Source organism: Diospyros lotus, chromosome 8 (assembly GCF_014633365.1).
Source record: "Diospyros lotus cultivar Yz01 chromosome 8, ASM1463336v1, whole genome shotgun sequence".
Taxonomy (NCBI): domain Eukaryota; kingdom Viridiplantae; phylum Streptophyta; class Magnoliopsida; order Ericales; family Ebenaceae; genus Diospyros; species Diospyros lotus.
This window is the reverse complement of record NC_068345.1, coordinates 6,586,160-6,610,916: the sequence shown is the minus strand read 5'-3', so window position 1 is coordinate 6,610,916 and position 24,757 is coordinate 6,586,160. Positions and strand designations below refer to the sequence as shown.

At 36.0% G+C, this 24,757-nt stretch overlaps 2 protein-coding genes across 2 annotated transcripts in view; one reads left to right on the top strand and one right to left on the bottom strand.

Annotated features, from left to right (window-relative positions):
• Positions 1 to 954: 954 nt before the first annotated feature.
• LOC127807102 (uncharacterized) overlaps positions 955 to 24,757 on the bottom strand; it is a 72,030-nt gene continuing 48,227 nt past the window's right edge. The window contains exon 2 of the mRNA XM_052344728.1: positions 955 to 1,033. Within this exon, the coding sequence (XP_052200688.1) occupies positions 982 to 1,033 (52 nt within the window). The 3' untranslated portion in view covers positions 955 to 981. The remainder of the gene's footprint in view (positions 1,034 to 24,757) is intronic.
• Positions 15,435 to 17,773, top strand: LOC127807104 (uncharacterized). Its single transcript, XM_052344730.1, has one exon. The coding sequence runs from the start codon at positions 15,485 to 15,487 to the stop codon at positions 17,597 to 17,599; it is 2,115 nt and encodes a 704-aa protein (XP_052200690.1). The 5' UTR covers positions 15,435 to 15,484; the 3' UTR covers positions 17,600 to 17,773.

The following is a 24,757-nucleotide window of genomic DNA, read 5'->3' as shown; positions in this document are numbered from 1 at the left end:
TCTCTTTTACTGTCATAGATCACCAAAAACCACCAGGATCTTTCTTCTCCTCAAATAATTTTTTTTGGCAACTAAATAAAATTTTATTTTATACAATTTTTAAAATATTTTTAGCTAAAAAAGGAAAATAATTTTTTAACTTATATTTGATAATTATATATTTTTAGAATTAAATAATATTTTTAAATTTTTTTCTAATTTTATAATGTAAAAGAACATTCTTGTTAACAGATTATTTTTATCATTTCATCTCGTCAAAATTAAAACATACCAAATACAATAATGAAATAGAATTCTCATCTCATTTCTATTTATATAAAATATAAAATAAAAATAAAATAATCATTTCCACTTTCATTTCTCTTTCCCTTCAAAATCATTCCATTCTATTCTCATTTCCATTTTCATTTCCCTTTCCCTTCAAAATCATTCCTTTTGACAATAGAAACGAGCAAAATCTAAAGGTACAAAAGAGCTTTCTTTTATTAAAAAAAGAAAGAAAGAAAGAACTTATGCATAATTTAAAAGATTAAGATTATTTGTAAATAAAAATGATTTAAAATAAAATTACATGAGGGTTGGGGATTTCACCTCTTCCATATACCATTCAGATTGCCAATCTTCAGATCTCTCTCTCCTCAGCTCAACTTCCAATTGCACAATGGAAATGCTATCTGAACCATTTAATTTCTGAAGATACTTTCCAAAATACAACCAATAGAGACTGTTGTTATATAGTAACTGAAGAAGCTTTTATTTACATGCCTCGACGGCACAAGCGCAATTACACTACACTACACAATACAACTACAATACAAATACATTAAGTTGAAGTCTCTTTCTTTACATAATTCTTTCTGATAACTACGAATCAGTCCTTACTAGTTACTGGCTTCTTGCCGATATTCCGCCGCACTGCCCTCTTACTGCGGCGGAGGGCCTGGCGGCGCTGAGCCAAGAACTGTCGCTGAAGTTGCATTCTTAATCAACCGCTTGCTGCACGTCGGCCGCTCTCATGGAAACGGGTCCCCAAGTCGGCGTCCCGTCCTCATACGGGTTATGGGTCATTCTGCTCAATCCAGAACCGTCCGATCTTATCGTAAAGATTTCGCCGAAGGCCTGGATCTGAGAAGGGATGGAGATTGGTTCGGCCGACAAGGCGGCGTAGTCTGATGTAAACACGATGCTATTTCCGTTTGGGCTAAAACACGGGTGGTTGATTCGTCCACCCGATCCGCTGTCCAGTAGGTTCTTGAGCCCCGTTCCATTCGGGTGGATCATGTATAGGGAAATTCTATTCAGAACCCGAAAATTTACTCTTCAAAACTCACGTCCCATCAAAATTTTTAATAATTTTAATATACCTCTTTTACCCCCACAACTCACAACAAACTCTCTTCTCCGATCATCTCTCATCCTCAGCCATCACCTAAATTATATAAATACGCACTCACGCATACTTATACATATATATATACACACAGTATGGCCGCGGCCATGGCAACTGCGACCATGCAACCCAGCGCACACCCACATATACACTCACACACCTATATAAATATATATACACACACTCACACACACTTATATATATATATATATATACAAGTTCCATGGCCGCGGCCATGGAAACCCCCGCACCTCGCGGTGCGGGGGTTTCTGCAATCCCCGCATCGCGAGGTGCGGGAGTTTTTTAAATCCCCGCACCTCGCGATGCGGGAGTTTCAGCAACCCCCGCACCGTGAAGTGCGGAGATTTCTAAAATCTCCGCACCTTGTGGTGCGGGGAATCAAGCCTTCCCCGACTGCTGGGAAGGCTTGATTAAATTTGTTTTATTTTAATTAAATTTGTTTTATTTTATTTATTTTATTTTAATTAAATTTGTTTTATTATAATAAAATAAAATAAAAATAATATAAATAAATAAATTCTAAATATCTGTATTTTAAGTAATTATAAATTAACTAATTTTAAATTTTAAATCATTGTAATTAAGTGTTGAATTTTTAATACTTAAAAAAATTTAAAATTTATTTTATTGAATTACTTAAAAATATGCATATCTAAAAATCCTATCATCATTTAAAATAATTTTTTTTAAATATATATATCTTTACCTAATTCAATAAGATAAATTTAAAATTTCTATCATCATTTAAAATATATTCTTTTTAAATATATGTAATTATAAAAAAAATATATTTTAAATGATGATAGAATTTTTAGATATGTGTATCTTTAAGTAATTTAATAAGATAAATTAATTAATTTTAAATTCTTTTAAGTATTAAAAATTCAACACCATGATTTAAAATTTAAAATTAGTTAAATTATAATTACTTAAAATCCAGAAATTTAAAAATTATTTATTTGTATTATTTTATTATAATAAAAATTTTAATTAAAATAAAAATATAAAAATATAAAAAGTCTTCCCGACTGCTGGCAGTCGGGGAAACTTGGTTTTCCCAACTGCTGGCAGTCGGGGATTTCAACAATCCCCGCACCTCGCGGTGCGGGGGTTGCTGAAACTCCCGCACCGCGAGATGCGGGAATTTCTAAAATCCCCCCACCTCGCGGTGCGGAGGTTGCTGAAACTCCCGCATCGCGAGGTGCGGAGATTGCTGAAATCCCCGCACCTCACGGTGCGGGAGTTGCTAAAAACCTCCGCACCGCGAGGTGCGGAGGTTTTCATGGCCGCGGCCATGCGTTTGTGTGTGTGAGTGTGTATATATATATATATATAGGTGTGTATGAGTGTGTGTGTGTGTATATATATATATATGTGTGTGTGTGTGTGTTGGGTTGTTGTGTGTATATATATATGTGTCTGTGTGTATATGATGTAGAAGGGAAAGAGAGATGCGAGATGATAGTCGGCGATGAGAGGTGATCGGAGAAGAGGGTTGGCTGTGGTTGTGGGGGATAAAATAGGTATTTTAAAATTATTAGAAATTTTGATGGGACGTGGGTTATGAAGAGTAATTTTTCGGGTTCGCGATAGAATTTCCCTCATGTATAATGCGAAACTCCCAGAACCCGGGTTTTCCCGATCCGATGAGAAGGCAATCCAATCACCATCGGGGGACCAGGTTGCCATCGTATCGTCCCATGGCCCGTCGGTAAGCCTGTAGAGCCCGCCCTTCTCTCCATATACAGCGTCCATTATGTACAGGTTCTTGTAACCCGACCGACCCGATCGGAAAACAAGCCACTTCCCGTCTGGCAAAGGTGCCGGGAAGGCGTTGTTCTCGGTCCCCTCCGTCGACTTTTTGTGGCTCAATTCGTCGTCGTCAATGTTGATGGAGATCACGTCTACTTCGGTGCCCACGGAAGCAAAATAGGGTCCAGCGCTAGTGTATATTACCCCTTTTCTTACTGGATCCCATGCAGTTCCGAACAGTGTTCCGGAATAGACGCGATGACGGCCCGACCCGTCCAGGTTCATGACATTAAGGCCTTCGAGATCTAAATAAGCAATTCGATCACCCTCGGCGAGAAAGAAGGAAACGATCCGTCGATGCGAAAAACAGATACCTCAGGTAGTGGGCTGTGGAGGTTTTCGAGTAACAATTGGGTATCTTTCCCCCCCTTTCTCTGCCCTCCACATCTATGGTACCCAACCCTAATGAAATCGGGGGAGAGAAACGGGTTATAGTGATGGGCTTTGGGAGAAACGGGTCGAGTGACTTCCCAAAATTGTTTCGAAACAACATCGAATAGCTCTATGTGGCGATGCTCTGAATCGGGTCGCCTAGTTGCCACGGCAATGAGTCTCTTGTTGGCCGGCGAACTCGCCGGAGTGAACGCATGAAGGCCCGGTGGAGTGAGTCGCTGAGTCAACACTGAGTCAACGCTGATTTTGCCACTTTTTGGAAAAACTGCTCTGTAGACACTCCACCAGCCATCGTCACTCACCCTGTGAAAGCAAAGAGTGGAATCGTCCACCCAACACGGCTACCCACCTTGACCCCGTCGGAGCCGTCGTCGGTCTTGAAAATAAAAATATCAGTCTTCAGCTCTTGAATTTCGCCGCTCCACCCTCTCTCTCCATACGACGGTACGGCCGTCCACGTCCCCGACGGCGACACGGCTGGACTGAAATCGGTCATCCCATGAGGCGTCAATCTCCGAGTCAACCCGGTCCCCAGGTGAGTTGAGTACGCCGCTGTCCAACTCATCCGCGGGGCACCGATGTTTTCATGAGTCGAAGCGTATATCAGATGATCACCCACCAAACTGGGCCTATCCTTCATCGAAATCAAACCGTTGGATTGTTGATCCCCGACCAAAGGGACTTAGAACCAGAGAAGGCCCAATAGAGTTGGGCGCCTTAGGCCGAAGAATTTTTTTTTGAGAACTTCGAGTATTAATTTTTTTTATAAAAAAATAAATAATATATATTTTTTATATAAATATTTTATTATTTTATTAAATTAAAAAAAAATAAAATAAAATTCAATCAATTATAAAATATAATAATCTCTTAATGATAATAAATTTTTAACTAAAATATACTGTCTCAGATATAAGAAAAAAAAAAATCAAACAACTTATAATAATAAACAATAAAAAATAAAATTAATTTTTCTTGAAACTCTAAGAAGATCAATACCAGCAAAAAAACTATATATTCATGGGATATTAGGAGGGAAAATGGGTTTTATGGGATATTGAGATTTGGGAACACCACAGCAATGGTTAAAAATTGAAAAATGGTGAAGGAAAGTTAAAAAAAATTTACAATGTTTTGTATTTAATTTTTTTAATAAAATATTAATTATTAAAAAATAAAAATATATATACATAAATATTATAAATTTTTAAAATTTAAGGCCTTCTAATTTTGGGGGCCTAACGCTATGACATACATGGCTTAAGAGTCGGGCCCTGATTAGAACCCGATTCAAAACTTCGAGCGCTGACCTTTTTCTAGCACAATCAGGACCGCCATGGTAGACTGCGTCGAGGTATATAGTCGAAGATCCGTTCCGCTCGGAGACGTAGATCATATGGATCGGCAGCGGTGAGTCTTTGTTTGTGGGGAGGATTTGATTGTTGGGCAGGATGAACGACGATGACGACGACGAGATCATATTTAATAATGAGCTACCTATGCAGCTCACCAATGATTCCGTCACTGCATCACCATCCCCCTTGCACTAATAAAATAACTGTTAAATGTTTGCAAATATATAAGGCTCTGTTCCCTTATCTTTCTCTTTCTTTCCTTTCTTAGCTTTGACGAAACTCTCTCTTCTGATCCAGTGGCTATGGCCCTATTCTTTTTCTTTTCTCTCCAATTTCTTTCTTTTCATACCAAGCTTTCACATTGTGACAACTCTATCAATTGCAACATTGTGTTATAGCACCATCTTGTGATAGGGTTCGGCCAGTGAAATCTTTGTATAATATATATTTAGGCAAATTAATCATATATCTCCTGTCGATTTGATTAAATTAATTATACATCAAATTTTAGAGAAAAGAAGAAAGATTAAAGCCATGGCAAAAAAAAACAACTCTTAGGCTGCGTTCTTTTACTATTTTTAAATTATTTTTAATTTTCAATTTTTTTAAATAATGAAAACGCGTTCTCTTTATTATTTTTAAAAATGTATTTATGAAAACAAAAAAAAAATTATAAAGAAAACTCAAAATAACAAAAAATTATTTTGAGTGTTTTCATTCAAAACAAACTTTAAACTCAAAACACATTTATTTACTTATTTATTCATATTTTATTATTGTAATGGGAAAAAATATTACAAAATTTATTAATTTTAAAATGTATATATTTTTTTAATAAAATATTAACATTAAATATTTCTAATTTACTGAATAATCAAATTTATTGAATAAAATATCATTAAAAAATTATTTTTAAAATTTCAAAGAGAACGCGTTTTCTAATTTTCTGTTTTGGGAAATAGTTTTTCAAAATGATAAAAAGAACGCGTTCTTAATTTTCTAAAAATAGACTACCAAAACAGAAAACTGAAAATGAATTCAAAATTCAAAACTGAAAATTGAAAAGTAAAGAGAATGCAACCTTAAATTTTTATTTTTCTCCACATTTCTCCCTAAGTTTTCCCATAGAAGCCAAGATTAATTTGACAAAAAATAAAAGTTTAAAAGATGTTTAGTCCAAAGACTCAAAGATCAAGGGGTGTCTAGGTCAAACACTTAAACTTTAAAGAGTGTATGGTCAATTATTTACTTAAATAGATAAGGTGTTATGGCTAATTTTTAAAATGGGCTATTAGCACCAAAAAGTTAAAAATTTGTGCGTTTTGGTGATTTTATACAATTCTTCTAATTTTGACAATTAAGACTGAATTTGTAAAGTTAGTAACAATTTTATCCAAATTGAAAAAACGGGTTGCCCGACTTGTTATTTTATTTTTTTTATAATAAAATGTTAAATACATTTTTTTGAGTGTGAGTTTAATTTTTTTGTTACAGAAAGATTAGATAAATAAATCACCCTCACTTTCTTTTTAAATAGCTCCAAACAAACAATTGTCACTATTATTGACTATGATGGTGGTCCAAGTAGAACAAAAATAAAAAATTTGTCCCACTTAGAAAGTCCAAACATAAATTTATGCTAAAAAAAAATTCAACAGATAACAAAGTCATTTTATAAGCAATAATAAATAATTATTTCATGAAGGCAACTAAAGTAATATACATAGATATACATTCACTAAAATTTTTTGAAATACAAAATAGAATATTATACTCCCTTAAAAAGGTACCAAAAAAAAAACATAAACTCTTTTGCTATATTACACATAAATGTTAAAACAGACCATTTCTTTTTAGAATCACACAACAAATATATTACATTTGAATGGTATATTTTTCTTTATAATAAAATGTTAAACTATTATATAAAATTATATTTAACAAAATTGTACGGCCACGATCGGGCAGCCCGTAAGGGTGATTTATTTAGCTGATCTTCCTGCAACAAAAAAATTAAACTCACACACTCAAAAAAATGTATTTAACATTTTATTATAAAAAATGAAATAACAGGCCGGGTAGCCCGTTTTTCAATTTGGATAAAATGCTAATGACTTTACAAATTCAACCTTAATTACCAAAATTAGAAGGATTGGATAAAATTGGCACAACTCGAAAAATTTTAGCTTTTTAGTGCTAATAGCTCTTTTAAAATTTAGGAATTAATTGGATTAATTTTAAAGTTTAGGAGTCTCCAAATCAAATAACAAAAGTATATGATCAATTTACCCTATATTTACTTTATATGTAAATCTTTGTAATTATATATATTTAGCCTAAATTTATATACAAATATATTTTTAGTAAATTTATTTAAATATTCTTAAATATTATTTTTAGTATATATTATTTAAAATTAATATATACTAAAAAAATTAATTTAGGTATGGGATACCTTCTTAAGATGGCACAAGGATGGCTTATCTGGATAATTGATGACTTATCCGCATGAGAGTGACAACGATGAATGACCCCTCTAAGTGATGGATAACCTGTCTAGAAAGAGAATCGATTAAGGGTGCATGCATGGATTCTCGCACAAACCCTCTGATGCCTAAATTAATCTCTCGTAAATATGGAATAGTTGAATGCAAGAGGGAAGTGAGTGTCAAAGATGGCATACCCAATGGGGGAGATAACCCCCCCTATTTGTAGTGATGAAAGATGCTAATAGGTGTCCGGCATTTCGATCTTCTCACCAAATAATTCGAAGGTGGTTCTGACCACATCTCGTGGAAGTGAAGGAAAATAGAGTGTGAGCATGAGCATGTGGGCATGGGCATAGGTACGCCCATGGCACCTTAGAGTGAGGGTCACTCAGGGTTTTTGGGTACTAAGGTGACTTGGGCCCCTGACACCCCCAAGTGACCCTTACTCGGGGGTGCGTGTGGCTGATACCCCCATCCCCTACCTAGATGGGGCCTGAAGTAACCTCTCAGGCTTGCACATGGCGCAAACTCTTACCTTCAATTTCTTTGCATATTTTTGTTAATCCACTTTGTCCATTTATTTTGCAAGGCATATCAATTATTGATCAATATAGTTGTCTAAAAATTAAAAACTATTGTTGTCAAAAATATACAATTAAAATTTATAGTGCAAGAAGATTAGGCTGAGGTAGAACATGGTACAGAATGCTAGGTGACCATTAGTCCAGGACAAAGGAAAATGTTGCCACCTAGGAGAGAACTTGCATGTTCGAGAGAAAGCTCGATAGGCTTATGTCCATTAAAGAAGCACTTGTGGGTTCAAACAAGCAATAGTGTTGTTAAAGCAAGAGGAAAATTGATGGCTACTCAGGGGAAAGCTTTATTGGTCAAGAGAGAGCTGCACTACAGAATGCAGTCAGAAGGCAAGAGAGGGACTCATTTTGTAAAAAATGAACACAAAAGGAAGAATAAATTGTTTTGTGCACGCATATTATTTCATTTAGTTGTTATGTATATATAGGCAGATTTACAAGATTCAAATATACAAAAAAATAGGAAAACTTTGAATTCAAATATATATCAAAAACTAATAAATAACTAAAAGCTTAACAGATTGGACTCCTTGATTTTCGTTCAATATTCCTCCTCAAGTTGGAGTTGGGATTGAAATGTCAAGAACACCCAATTAGCAAAGTAGTCAGCAATAAGCGTCACCTCCAAGTAGTTTGGTAAAAATGTCTACCAATTAGTCGCTAGATCATAGGTAGGAAGGAGCAAGAAAACCTGCTTGAATTTTTTCTTGAACAAAATGACAATCAATTTCAATATGTTTGATGTGTTCGTGGAGGACAGGTTTTTTAATAATGTGAATATTAGCTTGGCTATCATAATGAACTAGAATTAGTTGTGGATGCTTAATACCGAGATCCAATAGAAGATATTTTAACCATTGCAACTCAGAAGTGTTGCAAGGAAATGATATTCTGCTTCTACAGAAAAATGAGAAACTATTGCTTGTTTCTTGGTTTATAAAATATAGGACTAGAACCTAACATGGTAAAATAACCATTGGTGAAGTGACGAGTAGTAGGACAACCGGCCCAATCAGAGTTAGCATATCTAACTAAAGTAAAAGAACTAGATGCAGAAAGAAATAAACCTTTACCAATGCTACCTTTAAGGTAACTATGAACCTGGTTAGCAGTATCAAGGTGGAGGAATATGGAGATTGCATGAATTGACTGAAAGTGTTAATTTACAACATATTGGATATTAGGTTTTTTTATAGTGAGATATAAAAGACGACCAACGAGTTGATGATAGATTGTCGAATCGGGAAGGGGAGTACCATCTTTTTGTTGTAAACGAAGATGTTGCTCCATAGGAAAATCTGATGGCCAAGAACTACTCATACCAGAATCAGATAATATATCAAGAGTATATTTGCATTGACACAAAAAAATGCCTTGTTTAGAGCGAGATACTTCAATACCTAAAAAATATCAAAGATTGCCAAGATCTTTTATTAAGAAAAAGTGAGCAAGAAATTGTTTGATGTCAGAGATGGCATCACCATTATTTCTAGTGATAATAATATTATTGACATAGACAAGAACAAAAAATAGAAGTTTGCTCATGAATATAAGTGAAAAGCCTATAGTTAGAAGTAGTTTGATGAAAGCCGCAACAAATAAGAGTGGTTAAAAATTTGGAGAACCATTGACGAGAAGCTTCTTTAAGACCATAGAAAGATTTTTTTAATTTGCATACAAGAGTCTCCCCCTTACGAGAGAAAAGAAGAGGAAGTTTCATATGAACTTCTCCATTGAGATTTTCTTAAAGAAAAACATTGTTGACATCAAGTTGATATAGTGACCAATCTTTAATGGTAGCAATGCAGAGAAGAAGACGAATAATAACTACTTTGTCCACATGTGTGAATGTATCATGATAATTGATGCCTTCAACTTGAGTATAATTTTTGGCAACTAAACGAGTTTTATATCTCTCAATATAATCATTGGACTAATATTTAATTTTGTAGAGTTATTTACTACCAATGGGTGACTTTTATTTGGGAAGTGAGCATAAGGACCAAGTGTTGTTTGATTCAAGGGCCTGAATTTCTTTGGCCATGGCATCATGCCATTCGGGAAAATTCATGGCTTGAGAATAAGATCTTGGTTCTTGTGTTTCAAGGATATTAGTTAGAAGAATAAGATCTTGGTTCTTGTGTTTCAAGGATATTAGTTAGAAATGCACGATGAGAATGACTTAGATGAGACAAAGAAAAATAATTTGCTAGTGGAAAATCAATTGATAAAGAAATATGATTACAAATGTATTCCTTGAGATGACTCAGTAGGCGACGAATTCATTCAGGATGATTATTAATAATACGAGCAGGTGCTATTGAAGGACAACTAATGGGGAGAATGTCCTCAAAAATAGATGGAGAATTCGTTGAGCTATCAAATTGAGAAGATGTGGGAATAGTCAACTGAGAATCATTGGAATGATCAATCGAATTATGAGGAATAAAAGCACTAGAAGAAACATCAATGGGAACAACCAGTGGTGTAGTGGGGTATTCAAAAGTTCCATCATCTTTAATTGAAGTAATGGTGATTGAATTTTTAAATGATAGAGATGAGAGATCATGATATGGAAAAATTGACTCATGAAATATGACATCACGAGAGACATAAATTTGATGAATTTTGAAATCATATATGCGACATCCAATTTGATGACCATAGGGATAACCAACAAAAATACTAGGTTTGGCTCGCTTATCAAATTTATGTTGAATATTCATATTTTTAGCAAAACATAAACATCTAAAAACTCGAAGAGAGGAATATGATGAAATAGTTCCAAGTAAAACTTCATGAGGTGATTTATATTTAAGAATCAGAGTGAAAAGTTTGTTAATAAGAAAAGCAGTAGTGAGTATACATTCACCCCAAAAAGAAAGAGACAAGTTTGCTTGAAATCGTAGAGCTCTAACAACATCAAGAAGATGCCGATGCTTACGTTCTACAATGCCATTTTGTTGAGGGGTTGCAGCACAACTACGTTGGTGAATAACTCCATGTTCATGGAGCCATGTTTGAATTTGTTTAGAAAGAAATTTAGAGCTGTTGTTTGTACGTATGAGTTGAAGTTGAGGAAGAAAAATGTTCCCTTTACTAGAGTTGATACAAGCAATTTTTTGTGTTGAATTAACGATTGACTTGATTAAAAAAATGAGTTAACATGTTGAAAGTGTCAGATTTATGTTTTATTAAATAAATCCAAGTACACCTTGAATAATAATCAACAATAATTTAAAAATAATAAGAATAAAATGTACTTTGAGAAAAAGAAAGACGTGCCAGTTTAGCACGCGGGCATACATCACAAACAAAGTCTACATTTGCAATAACATTTGAAGAATTTTTAACAATGATGGATGACCGAGACGAGAATTCCATAGATCAAATTTATTACAATACTTGGAAGAAAAGGCAAAATTGAAAACTAAATTTGCATCCAGACAAAAAAGACCATTTTGAGCACTATCATGACCAACCATCTTCTTCGTTGCTCGATCCTGAAATATACATTCAGAAGATGAAAAAATTACATCACAATTTGTTAACTTTGTTAGTTGTGAGATAGATAACAAATTGAATTTAAATGAAGAAACGTGAAAAACATTTGTGAGAGTAAGAGATGATGAACAATGAACCATGCCTATGTGTGTGTCATAGGCGCTTGAGAACCATCAGGCAATTGAACTGGTATACCTTTATGAACGGTAGAACGTGAAGAAAAAAATAAAAGGGATGTGTACATATATGATTAGAAGTACCTGAATCGATTATCCAACAAGAAAGTAAACAAGTAAGAGTTGTACCTGCCAAATGGGCTAATGATCCACCAAATTCCTCTTTGGCTAGAAGTACAAGAAGCTTGTTGTATTGTTCAGATGTCAACTGACTAGCAAAATTGTTTTGATAAGTGTTGATGATGGTGGGGATGATGATGATGATGATGGTATGATGTTGGTGGCAAGATTTTCATCAGACATAGTGAAGAAATAGAAAACTGGAAAATGATATAGTTCACTGCTATGATATTTTGTAAAAATAAAATGAAAAGAAGAATAAATTATTTTGTGAACGTATATTATTTAAAAGATTCAAATATATACAAAAATAAGAAAACTTTGAATTCAAATATCAAAAACTTAACAACCTAAAAGATTGGATTATTGTGTATTTTGAATTCAAGTCTCAAAAACTAAAAATCTAAAAAATTGGATTGTTACGGACTTTAAATTCAAATATGAAAAACTAACAACTAAAAGATTGGACTCTTTGATTTTCTTCCAATAACGTCTGTAAAGACCCTCCGACATTTAATTTAATACAAGTCATACTAATAATAAATATTGGTCCCTTGACACATAATGACATTTAAGAGTGGGGTGATAGGGCGGATGCAGGGTGGGCTTCAACCCATCCAATTTTGTTATTATAAGTCTCCACAACCTAGCCCAAGTCCCCCCCGCCCCCCCGGCCACCCTTCTTTTCTTTCCCAGATTCTGGGAAAATTTTAGTTCCCACCCTTTGACTGCTGCAGCAGTTGGAAAATAAAAAATTTATATTGGTGAAGCTCATGATTGAAATTTTTTTTTTAAGGCCCCCTAGGTGAAAAATCCTAGGTCCGCCCCTGAGGGTAAATTGAATATTAAAAAAATTATCAAATCGAATTATTTGCTTTTAAAATTTTTGAACTTTTCTTATATAAAGAAAATACTTGTTATAAATATATATATTATTTGAGAGTGATAGTAATATAAATATGCAAACAACAATAACAATACAAGAATATATAGTGGTTCGTTGATTCCAACACCTATTTCATTCTCTCAAAGTCAACCTGACACTTGAGGTTCCAATAAAATCACATCTAGGTTTTCAAACAAGTTCACCTAGGAAACTTTTACACCATACTGAAATTTTTCCTTTAACTCATCTCGAAAACTAATACAACAAAACACCTAGATTACTTGAGTTCTAGGAGACCACTAACAATCCACAATTAATACAAATAAACAATCCTATGTCCAAAATAACCTTGGACCAATATGAAATTAAAAATAATGATATTACAAGCAAAATATAAATAATACAAGAGTTACCAATAAGAAGAAAAAGTTCTTCTCCTTTGCTTTAGGCTCTAAATGATATATCTTTAATGCTTGGACATTAGATTGTTTTTCTTGAGTTCTTGAGAGCTTTGGTATGCTTTAAAATGATAGATCTTAATAGTGTATTAGCCTTCTCCAAAAATTTCTTGAAGATATATATACTTGAGCTTTCAACGGATCTGTGAAAATGTTAAAAGAATCTAACTGTTGGAATCTGACAGTCGACTGTTTTAACTAATAGTCGACTCTGCGACACCCATACTCGACTCTTATTGGTCTACAGTCAACTTCCAATCGACTGGCCAAAACTTGCTATCGGCTATCTCGACTCTGCATAACCAATAGTCAATTCTCTCTCATTGGGAGTCGACTCTCAATCTAGATTTTCAGAAAAATTAGATTTGCTTTGATGATATAATTTATAATATGTATACATCACAACATATTTATATTTTCTTTAATTTATATTTTTTTAATTTATATTTTACATTCTATTTACTTTAATACATAAATATAAATAAGAAAGTACCTCCATTTGGATTTAATAAAAATATCTAAAAAATCAAAATATAAATCAATAAGAAAATAGAATTTTATATTTAGTATAAATTCGAGATTTAGTGATTTTACTACTCTCAAAATACATGCATTCTATTTATTAAAAAATTCATTAAAAATTATTTTAACAACAATGGATATTAGCTATCAAAATATATCAAAAAATAGTTTTTCAAAAGAAAAATATTTTCTTATATATATATGTCATCTTATAATGCGCTAATATTCCACTTAGAACAAATATCATTTCTTGATTCATTTTGATATATAAAATATTATAATACTTAAAATATGTTATCCACCATAACACATATCAAAGATCTATTAGGGGATTTAAATATATTAAAATTATGTTTTATTAAATATCAAAATAAATAATAAGTTGATTGGAACAATTTAGCTCAATAATAAAAAAGTAATTTAGAAGTAGTCCAAGAAAAGAAATGGTCGCTCCTTCAAATAAATAAATAATTTAATGACGTGCTTAACCTTTTAAGTATTTGAGATTGGTGTGTTTTAGTTGTGATTTGTCCTCTTGTAAATAAAGGGTAGGAGGTATTTATTCCTCTTAAAATATTGGTAATGAGACAGGTGGCACACATCCATGAAGTGTGCACGGAGTTGCCCCAGCTTAAGCTTGTATTTAAAGGATAATAAATGGACCAAAGCATTTTTCAGTTATAAATTTCATTAAACCCTCTAATTACCAGGAACACTTTCCTTAATTCCCACTGCGTGGCCAATCAAAACTGAAAGATGAGTAGAGGTGAAGATAATTAAAAAATTAAATAAATAAATAAGGGGAGATATATATATATATATATATATATATGAATTTGTTAAAATCATGCGATGACGACGAAGAGAGTGATTCTTGATGGTCTTTGGTTCTTTTCACACCATTAATATTATTTTTTTATTTTTTCGAACTACCCCAGTAGCACTACCAATCAGAGAGGTTGGAGAGATTGTTTTGGTGATTGTTTAATTATCGCTACAAACAAAGTGACATATTTGCTTGTTCAAAATGTTTGACAATTTTGAAAAGGATGACAATAGAAAATGACACCAATGCTTTGAGAAAGATTAACGTCTATCCATTGGGAGATGGAGCCATTTGCTTGTTCAATGTGAACGCTAAGGGCAAGGGTTGAGATCCTCCACCAAATTCCATTCTCATTTGGTAGAAGCCTTTCTTCTAACTGCAGGGCTGGCTGGCTGTCTGTCTGTCTCTGGCTGGATAACTGGGTTGAAGCTCAAACATATATCTTTTTCTTTCTTTATCAAATCAACTTCAAGACTTTCTGTAGGATATGTTGAATAAATGTCGACAACCATGATAAAATATAATTAACTAAATTCTACACATTATTTCTCATCTCATGTAATCTAACACTAAATTCAAGTGATTGCCTAAGGGTTGCTCATTGTAATCTACCCTAAAAAATAGTTTTGAATTAACCTAAGCCATATTTAATGTATAGTATGGGAACTAATTAAAAAATTGCAACCACTATTTATTTACTTAATCATTTTTACTATGACAGAATATGCAACCACTATTTTTTAAATATATACTAAATAAACTCACTCAATATATAAAAATATGGGTTTATTGTTCTACAAAGCCTATGAAATATTTCAATTGAATACTCAGCGGCCCCACCATATCTCAACATTTCCTCCCCGTCGCGCAGTCTCGCTTTATTTATTGAACGGCGATTCACCTTTAACGGAACTGAGTCACTGAACCAGACTCCACCCCATGAAGATGAAGCAGGCTCTGGCTCTCCGTTTCTTAATCGCTTTGTGCCTATGGTTTCCTACGGCGGCAGACCATGAAGGCCGAAGCGCGCGCGGCTCCATCCTCTTCTACACGGTGGGTCGCTCCAGCTACGAGTTCGACATCTTCAGTCTCCCGATACAGGTCGATGATTCCACGCCCAACTCTGCCAACGAATTTCAGATAACCGACGGCCGCTCCGTCAACTACAACGGCCATTTCCCCGCCATCTCCCCATCATCACCGTCCATTCTGCTTGATCAAATCCTCACCACAAACCCAGCTTCGCGGCCGCCGATCCACCTGATCTATGTCTCCGAGCGGAACGGATCTTCGACTATATACCTCGACGCAGTATTCCATGGTGGCGGTCCTGATGGCGGCAGAAGGAGGTCAACGCTCGAAGTTTCGAATCGGGTTCAAGTCCCTTTGGTCGGGAATCAACAATCCCACGGTCGGATTTCGATGAAGGATAGGCCCAGTTTGGTGGGTGATCATCTGGTCTACGTTTCGACCCATGAGAAGAGTCGCGTGCCGAGGACGAGTTGGACGGCGGTGTACTCAACTCACCTGCGGACCGGGTTGACTCAGAGATTGACCCCTCATGGGGTGACTGATTTTAGCCCCGCTGTGTCGCCGTCGGGGACTTGGACGGCCGTGGCGTCGTATGGAGAAGGAAGGTGGAGCGGCGAAGTGCAAGAGCTGAAGACCGATATATTTATTTTCAGGACCAAGGACGGGTCCGGCCGAGTCAAGGTGGTGGAGCACGGCGGGTGGCCTAGTTGGATGGACGAGTCCACTCTTTACTTTCACAGGGAGAGTGACGATGGGTGGTGGAGCGTCTACAGAGCAGTTCTTCCTAAAAGCGGCCGAATCAGTGTTGACTCGGTGGTGACTCAGCGAGTCACTCCACCGGGCCTTCATGCTTTCACTCCGGCGACTTCGACTGCCAACAGGACCTTCATTGCCGTGGCAACCCGGCGACCCGATTCAGAGTATCGCCACGTAGAGCTCTTTGACGTCGTTTCTAAGCAGTTTTGGGAGGTCACCCGATATGTTTCTCCAAAAGCCAATCACTTTAATCCATTCGTCTCCCCCGATTTCACCCGAGTCGGGTACCATAAATGCAGAGGGCTGAGCAACGTCATGACAGATAACCACTTGTTACTCGAAAACATCCACACCCCACTAAAAGATGTATCAGCTTTCCGCATCGATGCTCCTTTTCCTTCTTTCTCTCCGGCAGGTGATCGAATTGCTTTTGGTTTCCAGGGCATTTCTGTGATGAACCTAGATGGGTCGGGCCTTCGCCAGGTCTATTCTGGAAGAGTATTCGCAACCGCTTGGGATCCAATAAGGAAAGGGGTAATATACACCAGCGCTGGACCCTCATTTTCTTCAGTGAGCACCAAAGTTGACGTGATCTCTATCAATGTTGACGACGACGAATTGACCCACAAAAAATTGACGGAGGGAGGCGAGAACAACGCCTTCCCATCGCCTTCGCCCGACGGGAAATGGGTCGTTTTCCGGTCGGGCCGCTCGGGTTACAAGAATTTGTATATAATGAATGCCGTAAATGGGGAGAAGGCCGGGCTGTTTAGACTCACGGAAGGGCCATGGGACGACACGATGGCAAATTGGTCGCCCGATGGAGATTGGATCGCCTTCTCATCGGATCGAGAAAACCCGGGTTCAGGAAGCTTTGCATTATACATGGTCCACCCGAACGGGACGGGTCTGAAGAAGGTATTCGAGAGCGCGCCAGGTGGACGGGTGAACCACCCGTGGTTCAGCCCGGACGGGAAGAGCATGGTCTTTACGTCAGACTACGCCGCCGTGTCGGCGGAACCAATCTCCAACCCTCATCACTTTCAGCCCTACGGCGAAATCTTTACGATGAGATTGGACGGTTCCGGGTTGAGGAGAATGACCCATAACTCGTACGAGGACGGGACACCGACGTGGGGACCCGCTTTCATGAGGCGGGTCGATGTGCAGCGACCCCTTGACGAACAATGCAACTTCAGCGACAATCCTTGGCTTAGAGCCGTTACGAATTCTGTCGCCGTAAAAGCCCAGTGCGGCGGCCAGTGATATGTAGCCTGTCCGAAGTAAAACTGTTTTGTACATATTTTGTTTGTGCTGTAGTACCATGATGTACCACTACTTGCAGCTTATATTTTTCAGATTGACCTATTTGACATGATAGTTGTTTATGGGACAATTCGATTTGTGTCCGAAGTAAAACTGTTTTGTACATATTTTTCAGATTGGCCTATTCGATTTGTGTGCATGCCAATATTGAAGGCGACATCCACGGGAGCAAGGCAGCCATGGAAATCTGTGATAGATGAGAGAATTACAGCAAAAAAGAGACCAGAGAATTGTGCCCCCATAATCTAAGGGTTTTTTTTCGTTTTTACACTAAATTTTTAAAAATTATATAATCCGTCGCAAAAGAATACTTAAATGAGTGATGGTCTATTTCTCACAAATTCATGATTAGATTTTGCCCACAGTTGAAATCTAGCGAAGAGAGAGAGAGAGAGAGAAGAGACGAGAAAGATTTTAAAATATATATTTATATATCATTCAAACCCAATTTTTTGTCAAATTTTATAATGTTAAAATTTTTAACATTCAAATTTAAAACAAATCAAACCAGTATAAGTATATTATGTATATTACAATATGTACAGGATAATATATATGTAACCTGTGAAGAAGAGAAAGAAGAGATTGTATATAATGTATAATATGTACAATAAATAAGTAAATTATGTATTGCTTTTTTATTTTAATTATTGTTAAAATATATTATTATTTATATTTAATTTAATAACTCTTAACTGATTTTAGGTCTTGGACGAGTATGGATCGAACAAGACGAGAGCCCATTTAATTAGGTTGAATTCTAAACACCCCAAATTATGAGGGGATAGAATATGAATTAGATATGAATGATAAATTAAATGTTAATTAGGGTAATTTTATGTAAAATAATTTTATTTTTTGCATGGGTGCAAAGAATTTTGGGCATGTAGCATACACTCGAACTTATGTTTCACCCAATCGATCTCTAAACTTTTTTGAATTAGTCACGATATCGTTTTATCACTATCTTATTAAGTTAATTAACTATACATCTTTAAACTTTAGATTTTTAGCTTAATACTTTTTGAACTTTGGGTTATTAACCCAAACACCCTTTAAACTTTATTTTTTGTCAAATTGATCATTGAACATTTTTCAAAATGACCAAGACAATTCATTTGAATGAAAATATGGTAGTCAAACAAAATTCGATAAAGAACAAGAATAATTTAACATAAATTAGTTTAATTATCGACATTTCTTGCAAAAAAAATGTGTCTTGGCTATTTTGGAAAAATTTAAGGACTAATTTAGTTAAGAATAAAGTTTAAGAAATGTTAAAACCCACAGTTTATGAGTTCACTATACATTTATTTAACACAATTAGCAACAGAAGAGGTGTTATCTCTAATTAGGGTAATTTTATAACCTTTGTTTGACCAAAAACAAGTTCAGAAAATGTGCAATTAATTTGCCCTCCAACTTTTAACTTTTTCACCAAATATTTAATGAATATATTAAGTCTTAACATGAAAATAATAATGATAAATCATGAATAGAGAACTAAGTTTAGATTCAAGTATAGTAAGTTAACATCTTGACTATCCGTCAACAAAAGTTTGTTTACTATATTAGTAAGAAATAAAACAGCCAGGGGCGGTGCCAATGTAGGCTCTCAGGGCCTTGGCCCACCATTGATTTTGGCGTGCACTCAGGCATGCTAGAAAATTGAATACTGGGAGAGACCTTTCCTGGCTCCCTCAATCAGTCTCTCTCTCACTTGTTCGTTGCCCACCCCCTCTTCCCTTCTCCCTCTCTCGCACCAGTTGCACTAGCTCTTGCTCGGTGTCGCCGGCTTCAACTTCTTGTCTCTCACCCTCACTTGCTCCAACCTCCTTCCGTGCCTGCTTTGGATTAGACGACTCAAACCATTACTGAGGTCGCCGCTGCTTCTCTCACCCTCATCGGTCGCTCACTTACTCGCGGCTTGCCTTGCTCAATCCGTCAGTCGCCGACTCGCTGAGCTAGCCTTTCTGGGCCTCTTGCTTCATCGCTCACCGGCATTGCTGACTCGCCACCTTTGACTCGACCCTCACCCTCGTCACCAGCTAGCCCTCCCGGGCTCCAACCCGACAACCCCTCTATCCATTGCTAATCACTTTTATCCAAAAAGGTAAAGATTTTTATCCTATTTTTAAAATTAAATGAACTTAAATTTTGTTAACTAATGTTGGGGTGTTTTCAAAAATAAATTTGTTAATGTGGTGTTAAGATTGATAAATAAGTTTATCAATTATAAAGACACACGTAATTTGATATTTTAATTGTTATACAAGTGCACATAATTTGATATTTTGATTATTAGATTAATTGCACAGGCGTACGTAATTTGATATTTGATTGTTGGATCAATTGTAGAGGCATACATAATTTAATATTTGATTGTTGGATCAATTGAACAACCACACATAATGTGGATATTAATCAATTACAATTTGCACACGCGCACTTGATAAATTTATGAATTTGTGTATTCTCTAATTATCATTTTTTATCTTGAATTTGAAATAGTCATGGATAGATTTTTTAAACGAAAAATCTCTGTCGGTTGTAGAAGATGTTGATATGGAAAAATCAAATAGTGTTACTTTTGATATTACACAACTTTCCACCGATCCTGGACTAAGGATTCCAATTTTGGATCACGATGTTAATATTCGAGATTAAGTTCGAAGAGCATATATGCAAAAAGATCCGTGTTAGCCTCTAGATCATAACTTTCCATATAGACCATTTGGATAGACACAAACTAAACGATTCAATCCTACTTGATTTAAAGAGTTTGGTTCTTGGTTGAAGTATAGTGTATCAAAAGATGCTGTTTTTTGCTTGTATTGTTATCTATTTAAAACAAGTGTGGATAAATAAGGAGGAGACAATGCTTTTGTTAGTGAAGGATTTTTGTATTGGAAAAGTAAAGACAGGCTTATTATTCATGCTGGGGATCATGATAGTTCACACAACAAAGCTTATATCAAGTGTGAGGCTTTGATGAATCAAGAGCAACACATTCAGTTAGCTTTCTTCAAGTAGTCAAAATAAGTACGGAGTGACTATCGTATTCGTCTTACTGCATCAATTGATTGTGTTAGACTTTTGTTACGACAGGGGCTTTCGTTTCAGGGTCATGATAATCTGAGAATTCAGAGAATCTAGGTAACATTTTATTGCAATTTCTACTTAATCATAATAATAAGATTAAGACAGTTACATTGAACAAAGCTCCTCTAAATTGCAAATTAACATCACCCGATGTTCAAAAGGATATTGTAAGTACTTGTGTTGCTGAAACGATCAATGTTATTATCAAAGACATTGAGGATTCATTTTTCTCTATTATAGTTGATGAATCTCCTAATATGTCAACAAATGAGTAAATGTCAATTATTTTACGTTATGTGAATAACAATGGACAAATATACATTTCATTGGTCTTAAGCATGTTTTTAGTACTACAGCTTTCTCACTTAAGGTTGCAATAGACAAGATATTTTCTAAATATAACTTAAACTTGTCTAAATTGAGAGGACAAGGTTATGATGGGGCAAGTAATATGCAGGGTGAGCTCAATGGTCTCAAATTACTTATTTTAAAAGATAATCATTGTGCCTTTTACATTCATTATTTTGCTCACCAGTTTCAACTAGCTCTTGTAGCCGTGGCAAAGAAGAATATTTCAATTTCTAACTTTTTTTGTTTGGTTGCTGACGTGGTCAATATTGTTGGAGCATCTTCTAAACGTTGTGATCATTTTCAAGAGAAACAAGCAGATATTGTTGCAAAAGCATTGGAGAATGGTGATATTTTAAGTGGAATGGACTTAATCAAAAAACTACCCTTCAACGTTCTGGTGATACATATTGGGGTTCACATTATAATTCTTTGATTAGTTTGCTTGCCATGTTCTCAGCTATTATTGTTGTACTTGAAATTATTAGTGCTGATGATCAAATTTTGATAAAAAATGTGAAGTATACAATTTTTTGGAGTCAATACTATCATTTGATTTTGCATTTAATCTACACTTGATGAGAACTGTTTTGGCGATGACAAATGAATTATCAAATGCATTATAGAGAAAAAAATCAAGATATTGTAAATGCAATGGAATTTGTGAAACTATGCAAATAATGACTCCAGTCTTTCAGAGATAATGGGTGTGATTCGTTTTTGCAACAAGTCCATTCTTTTTGTCAAGTGCACTACATTGATGTCCCAAACATGGATGATATGTTTATACGACGTGCACCTCGTGGTTGCCTACAATGTCAAGCTCCAGAAATAACATATTTGCATTATTTCAGTGTAGATTTATTCTATGTTGCTATTGATATGCAACTTCAAGAGTTGAATGATCGTTTATCGGAGGCAAATACCGAGTTGCTTCTTTGTGTAGCATGTCTATGTCCAAACGTGTAAGCACCCCCGCTCGGATATCCCAACCACCCGGTCTATCCGAACGAGTGCGCTCACAGAAGGGAAGAGGAACAGACAAAAGACAGAAATGCCCTGGCATGCATAAATAAGAAATTTAACAGCGGAAGCAAAACGGTAAACATGCATGCCCACAAGCACCCCGCTGATACAGCGGTCATGAAGTATATAAAAATACATACAGACCCTGTGCCAACAATAGGAGGTACAAATGACGACCTGGCACAGTCAAAAATAAAAGACAACGACTCTAGCAAAACATCAGAGATGACGAGGGCAGCTAACTGTACACCTTACCAACGCGGCCGGCTGCTAAGTGGAACGATCCTCACCCTTGGCCTTTGCTTTACCCTTACCTGGAATGATGGAAAGCAAGGTGAGTCGCAAGACTCAGCAAGTTTATATGAAAAGGAAGGCTATAACATGAATCGAAGAAGAGATCACCCCAAATACAAACCCACATGTACACACAAGCCATGTGACGCAACCAAACAATAGCACCGCGTAATAAAAGCACATACCGGTCCTTGGGGCCCACATAAGACACCTGGCACCCAAGTCCCATACCAACCTGCCGCTGCCCTGAAAGGCAACATATATCTCCATAAGCCTGTGCGCACTGTCCCGGGTCGGTACTCCCGTCACCCGTATCCCTGCCGGTACTCCCGACAGCCGAGCCAAAGGCTCCCTCGGAACGGTACTCCCGTCCGAGAACTAAATAATATCAGTATCCATGCAATGCACATAAAATGCAATGGCGTATTGAGCATCAACATGATACAAGGCGCCCATACATCCAGGCATCAGGCCATGCTCCGCCCACATAGTAAGCCACACGCAATGCATATGCCCGTGCTGGATGTATCCTAGTCAAGCTAAAATGCCCGTGACCAAGCATAACCAAGTCATGTTAATCCCAACATGCAGCCTGTACCCATGTGCACATCAAAACATGCAACGAGAATAAAATATAAGCAAGTATGCTATAATCACATAATGGCTAAGCTAGTCAGCAGTGCCTGGCACCGGTCAACGATCAGTGGGTAGGAGAGACTCGCCGGCGGCCTAAGGTAGACCGTACGATAGTCACTCCGTCACCGAACCGCCGCTCCTAGCCCCCACTGCACAACCGCTCCAGCTAGAAAATAACCAAAAATCCAATTAATACCCGAACCGCTAAGAACCTAGCCCCGGGTGAGTACGACATCATTCCCAACAGGCAGGGGGTGGCACAAACCCCCGTAGGCAACCAACGAATAAAACCCACGAGATCCATTTAATAAATTAAATCTTAAACTAATCGTTTAAAAACTTCATAATTAATTAATAGCCAAAACAAATGAAGGGAGGCCCAATAAATCGCCAACGAAAAAAAACGACGAGATAGGTAAGAAGAACTTGCCTTATCAGAGATATCCTTAGGCTCGTTGGGTCCAAAAGCAGTAAAAATTATACAAACTGCAATATCCCAATTATTTGCCAAAATTAATAAAATTAGACGCAAAACGAAATTCTGACCGTACAGAATATTAATTACTAGCTAGGCTATATACCTGACTAATTAAATCGCTGATTAAACCTGATTTAATCCTGATTGAAAGCCCAAATTTCTCAAATTCACGATCGCGAGCTCGCTGAATTTTCTGTAAATCGCTCACTGTTCGCTGCATTAAAAACGCCCGATTTGGGCTTTAAATTTGTGCAAAAAGGAGTGGAGGGGAGGGAGTCACGTGGCAGCCATTGGAGCAGCTGCTGGGAGGCCACCGCCTCAAGAAAAACGGCACCGTTCCATCATTAATTGGCTGAAAATAATTTCCAGCGAAGTCAGCAGCAGTCAACCCTTCTTCAAATGCTCGGTCCTGCATCCAAATCCCAGCCCCAATGCGCATGCGCCACTTGATCTACTAAGCACCTAGATAATAGTATACCCATTCACTTATTTTAATTGTTAACTTGAGTTTCCTTCATTAAGTTAGCACTTCACGCACTGCTACCCTCCAACTCCTTAATCTCATAATACATTATCATTATGCTGCTTGATTATAACTTATTCTTACACTTAAAATTATAATAGTTAATAATTTATTCTTAACATACTATTACTCCTCACAACCTATATTTATATTACATACACAGAATCCCCACAGCAACTATGGTTGACTATTATTATTATCATTAATTAATATTCCTTTTTAAATTAAATTACCTTGATAATTGAATAATTAATTTAAATCTTAATTATGGGTCATTACAAAACGATTCATTCTCTACTTTTGATAAGGAAGGATCGATTCAACTTGTTGAGTTTTATCTAGAAGATTTTTCATCAATAAATCTCCTAACACTTGATGATCAATTTGAAACTTTTATTTTTAATATGCATTTTAACAAAGAGCTCGAAAGATTGAAAGGGCTTGGTGATTTTGCAGAGAAGTTGGTTATGACAAAAAAAAAACACAATATATCTGTTTGTATACAAGTTTCTGACTTTGGCACTAATTCTTCCAATTGCTACTATTATTGTCGAGAAAGTATTTTCTGTAATGAACATTGTGAATGATAGATTGCGCAATCGAATGTAAGATCAGTGGATGAATGATAGCCTAGTTGTTTATGTTGAGAAATAGATATTTTTAAAAATTAATAATGAAGTTATTATACAAC

Coding starts and splice junctions, on each gene's coding strand:
- LOC127807104 (XM_052344730.1), top strand. CDS start 15,485: ATGAAGATGAAGCAGGCTCTGGCTCTCCGTTTCTTAATCGCTTTGTGC.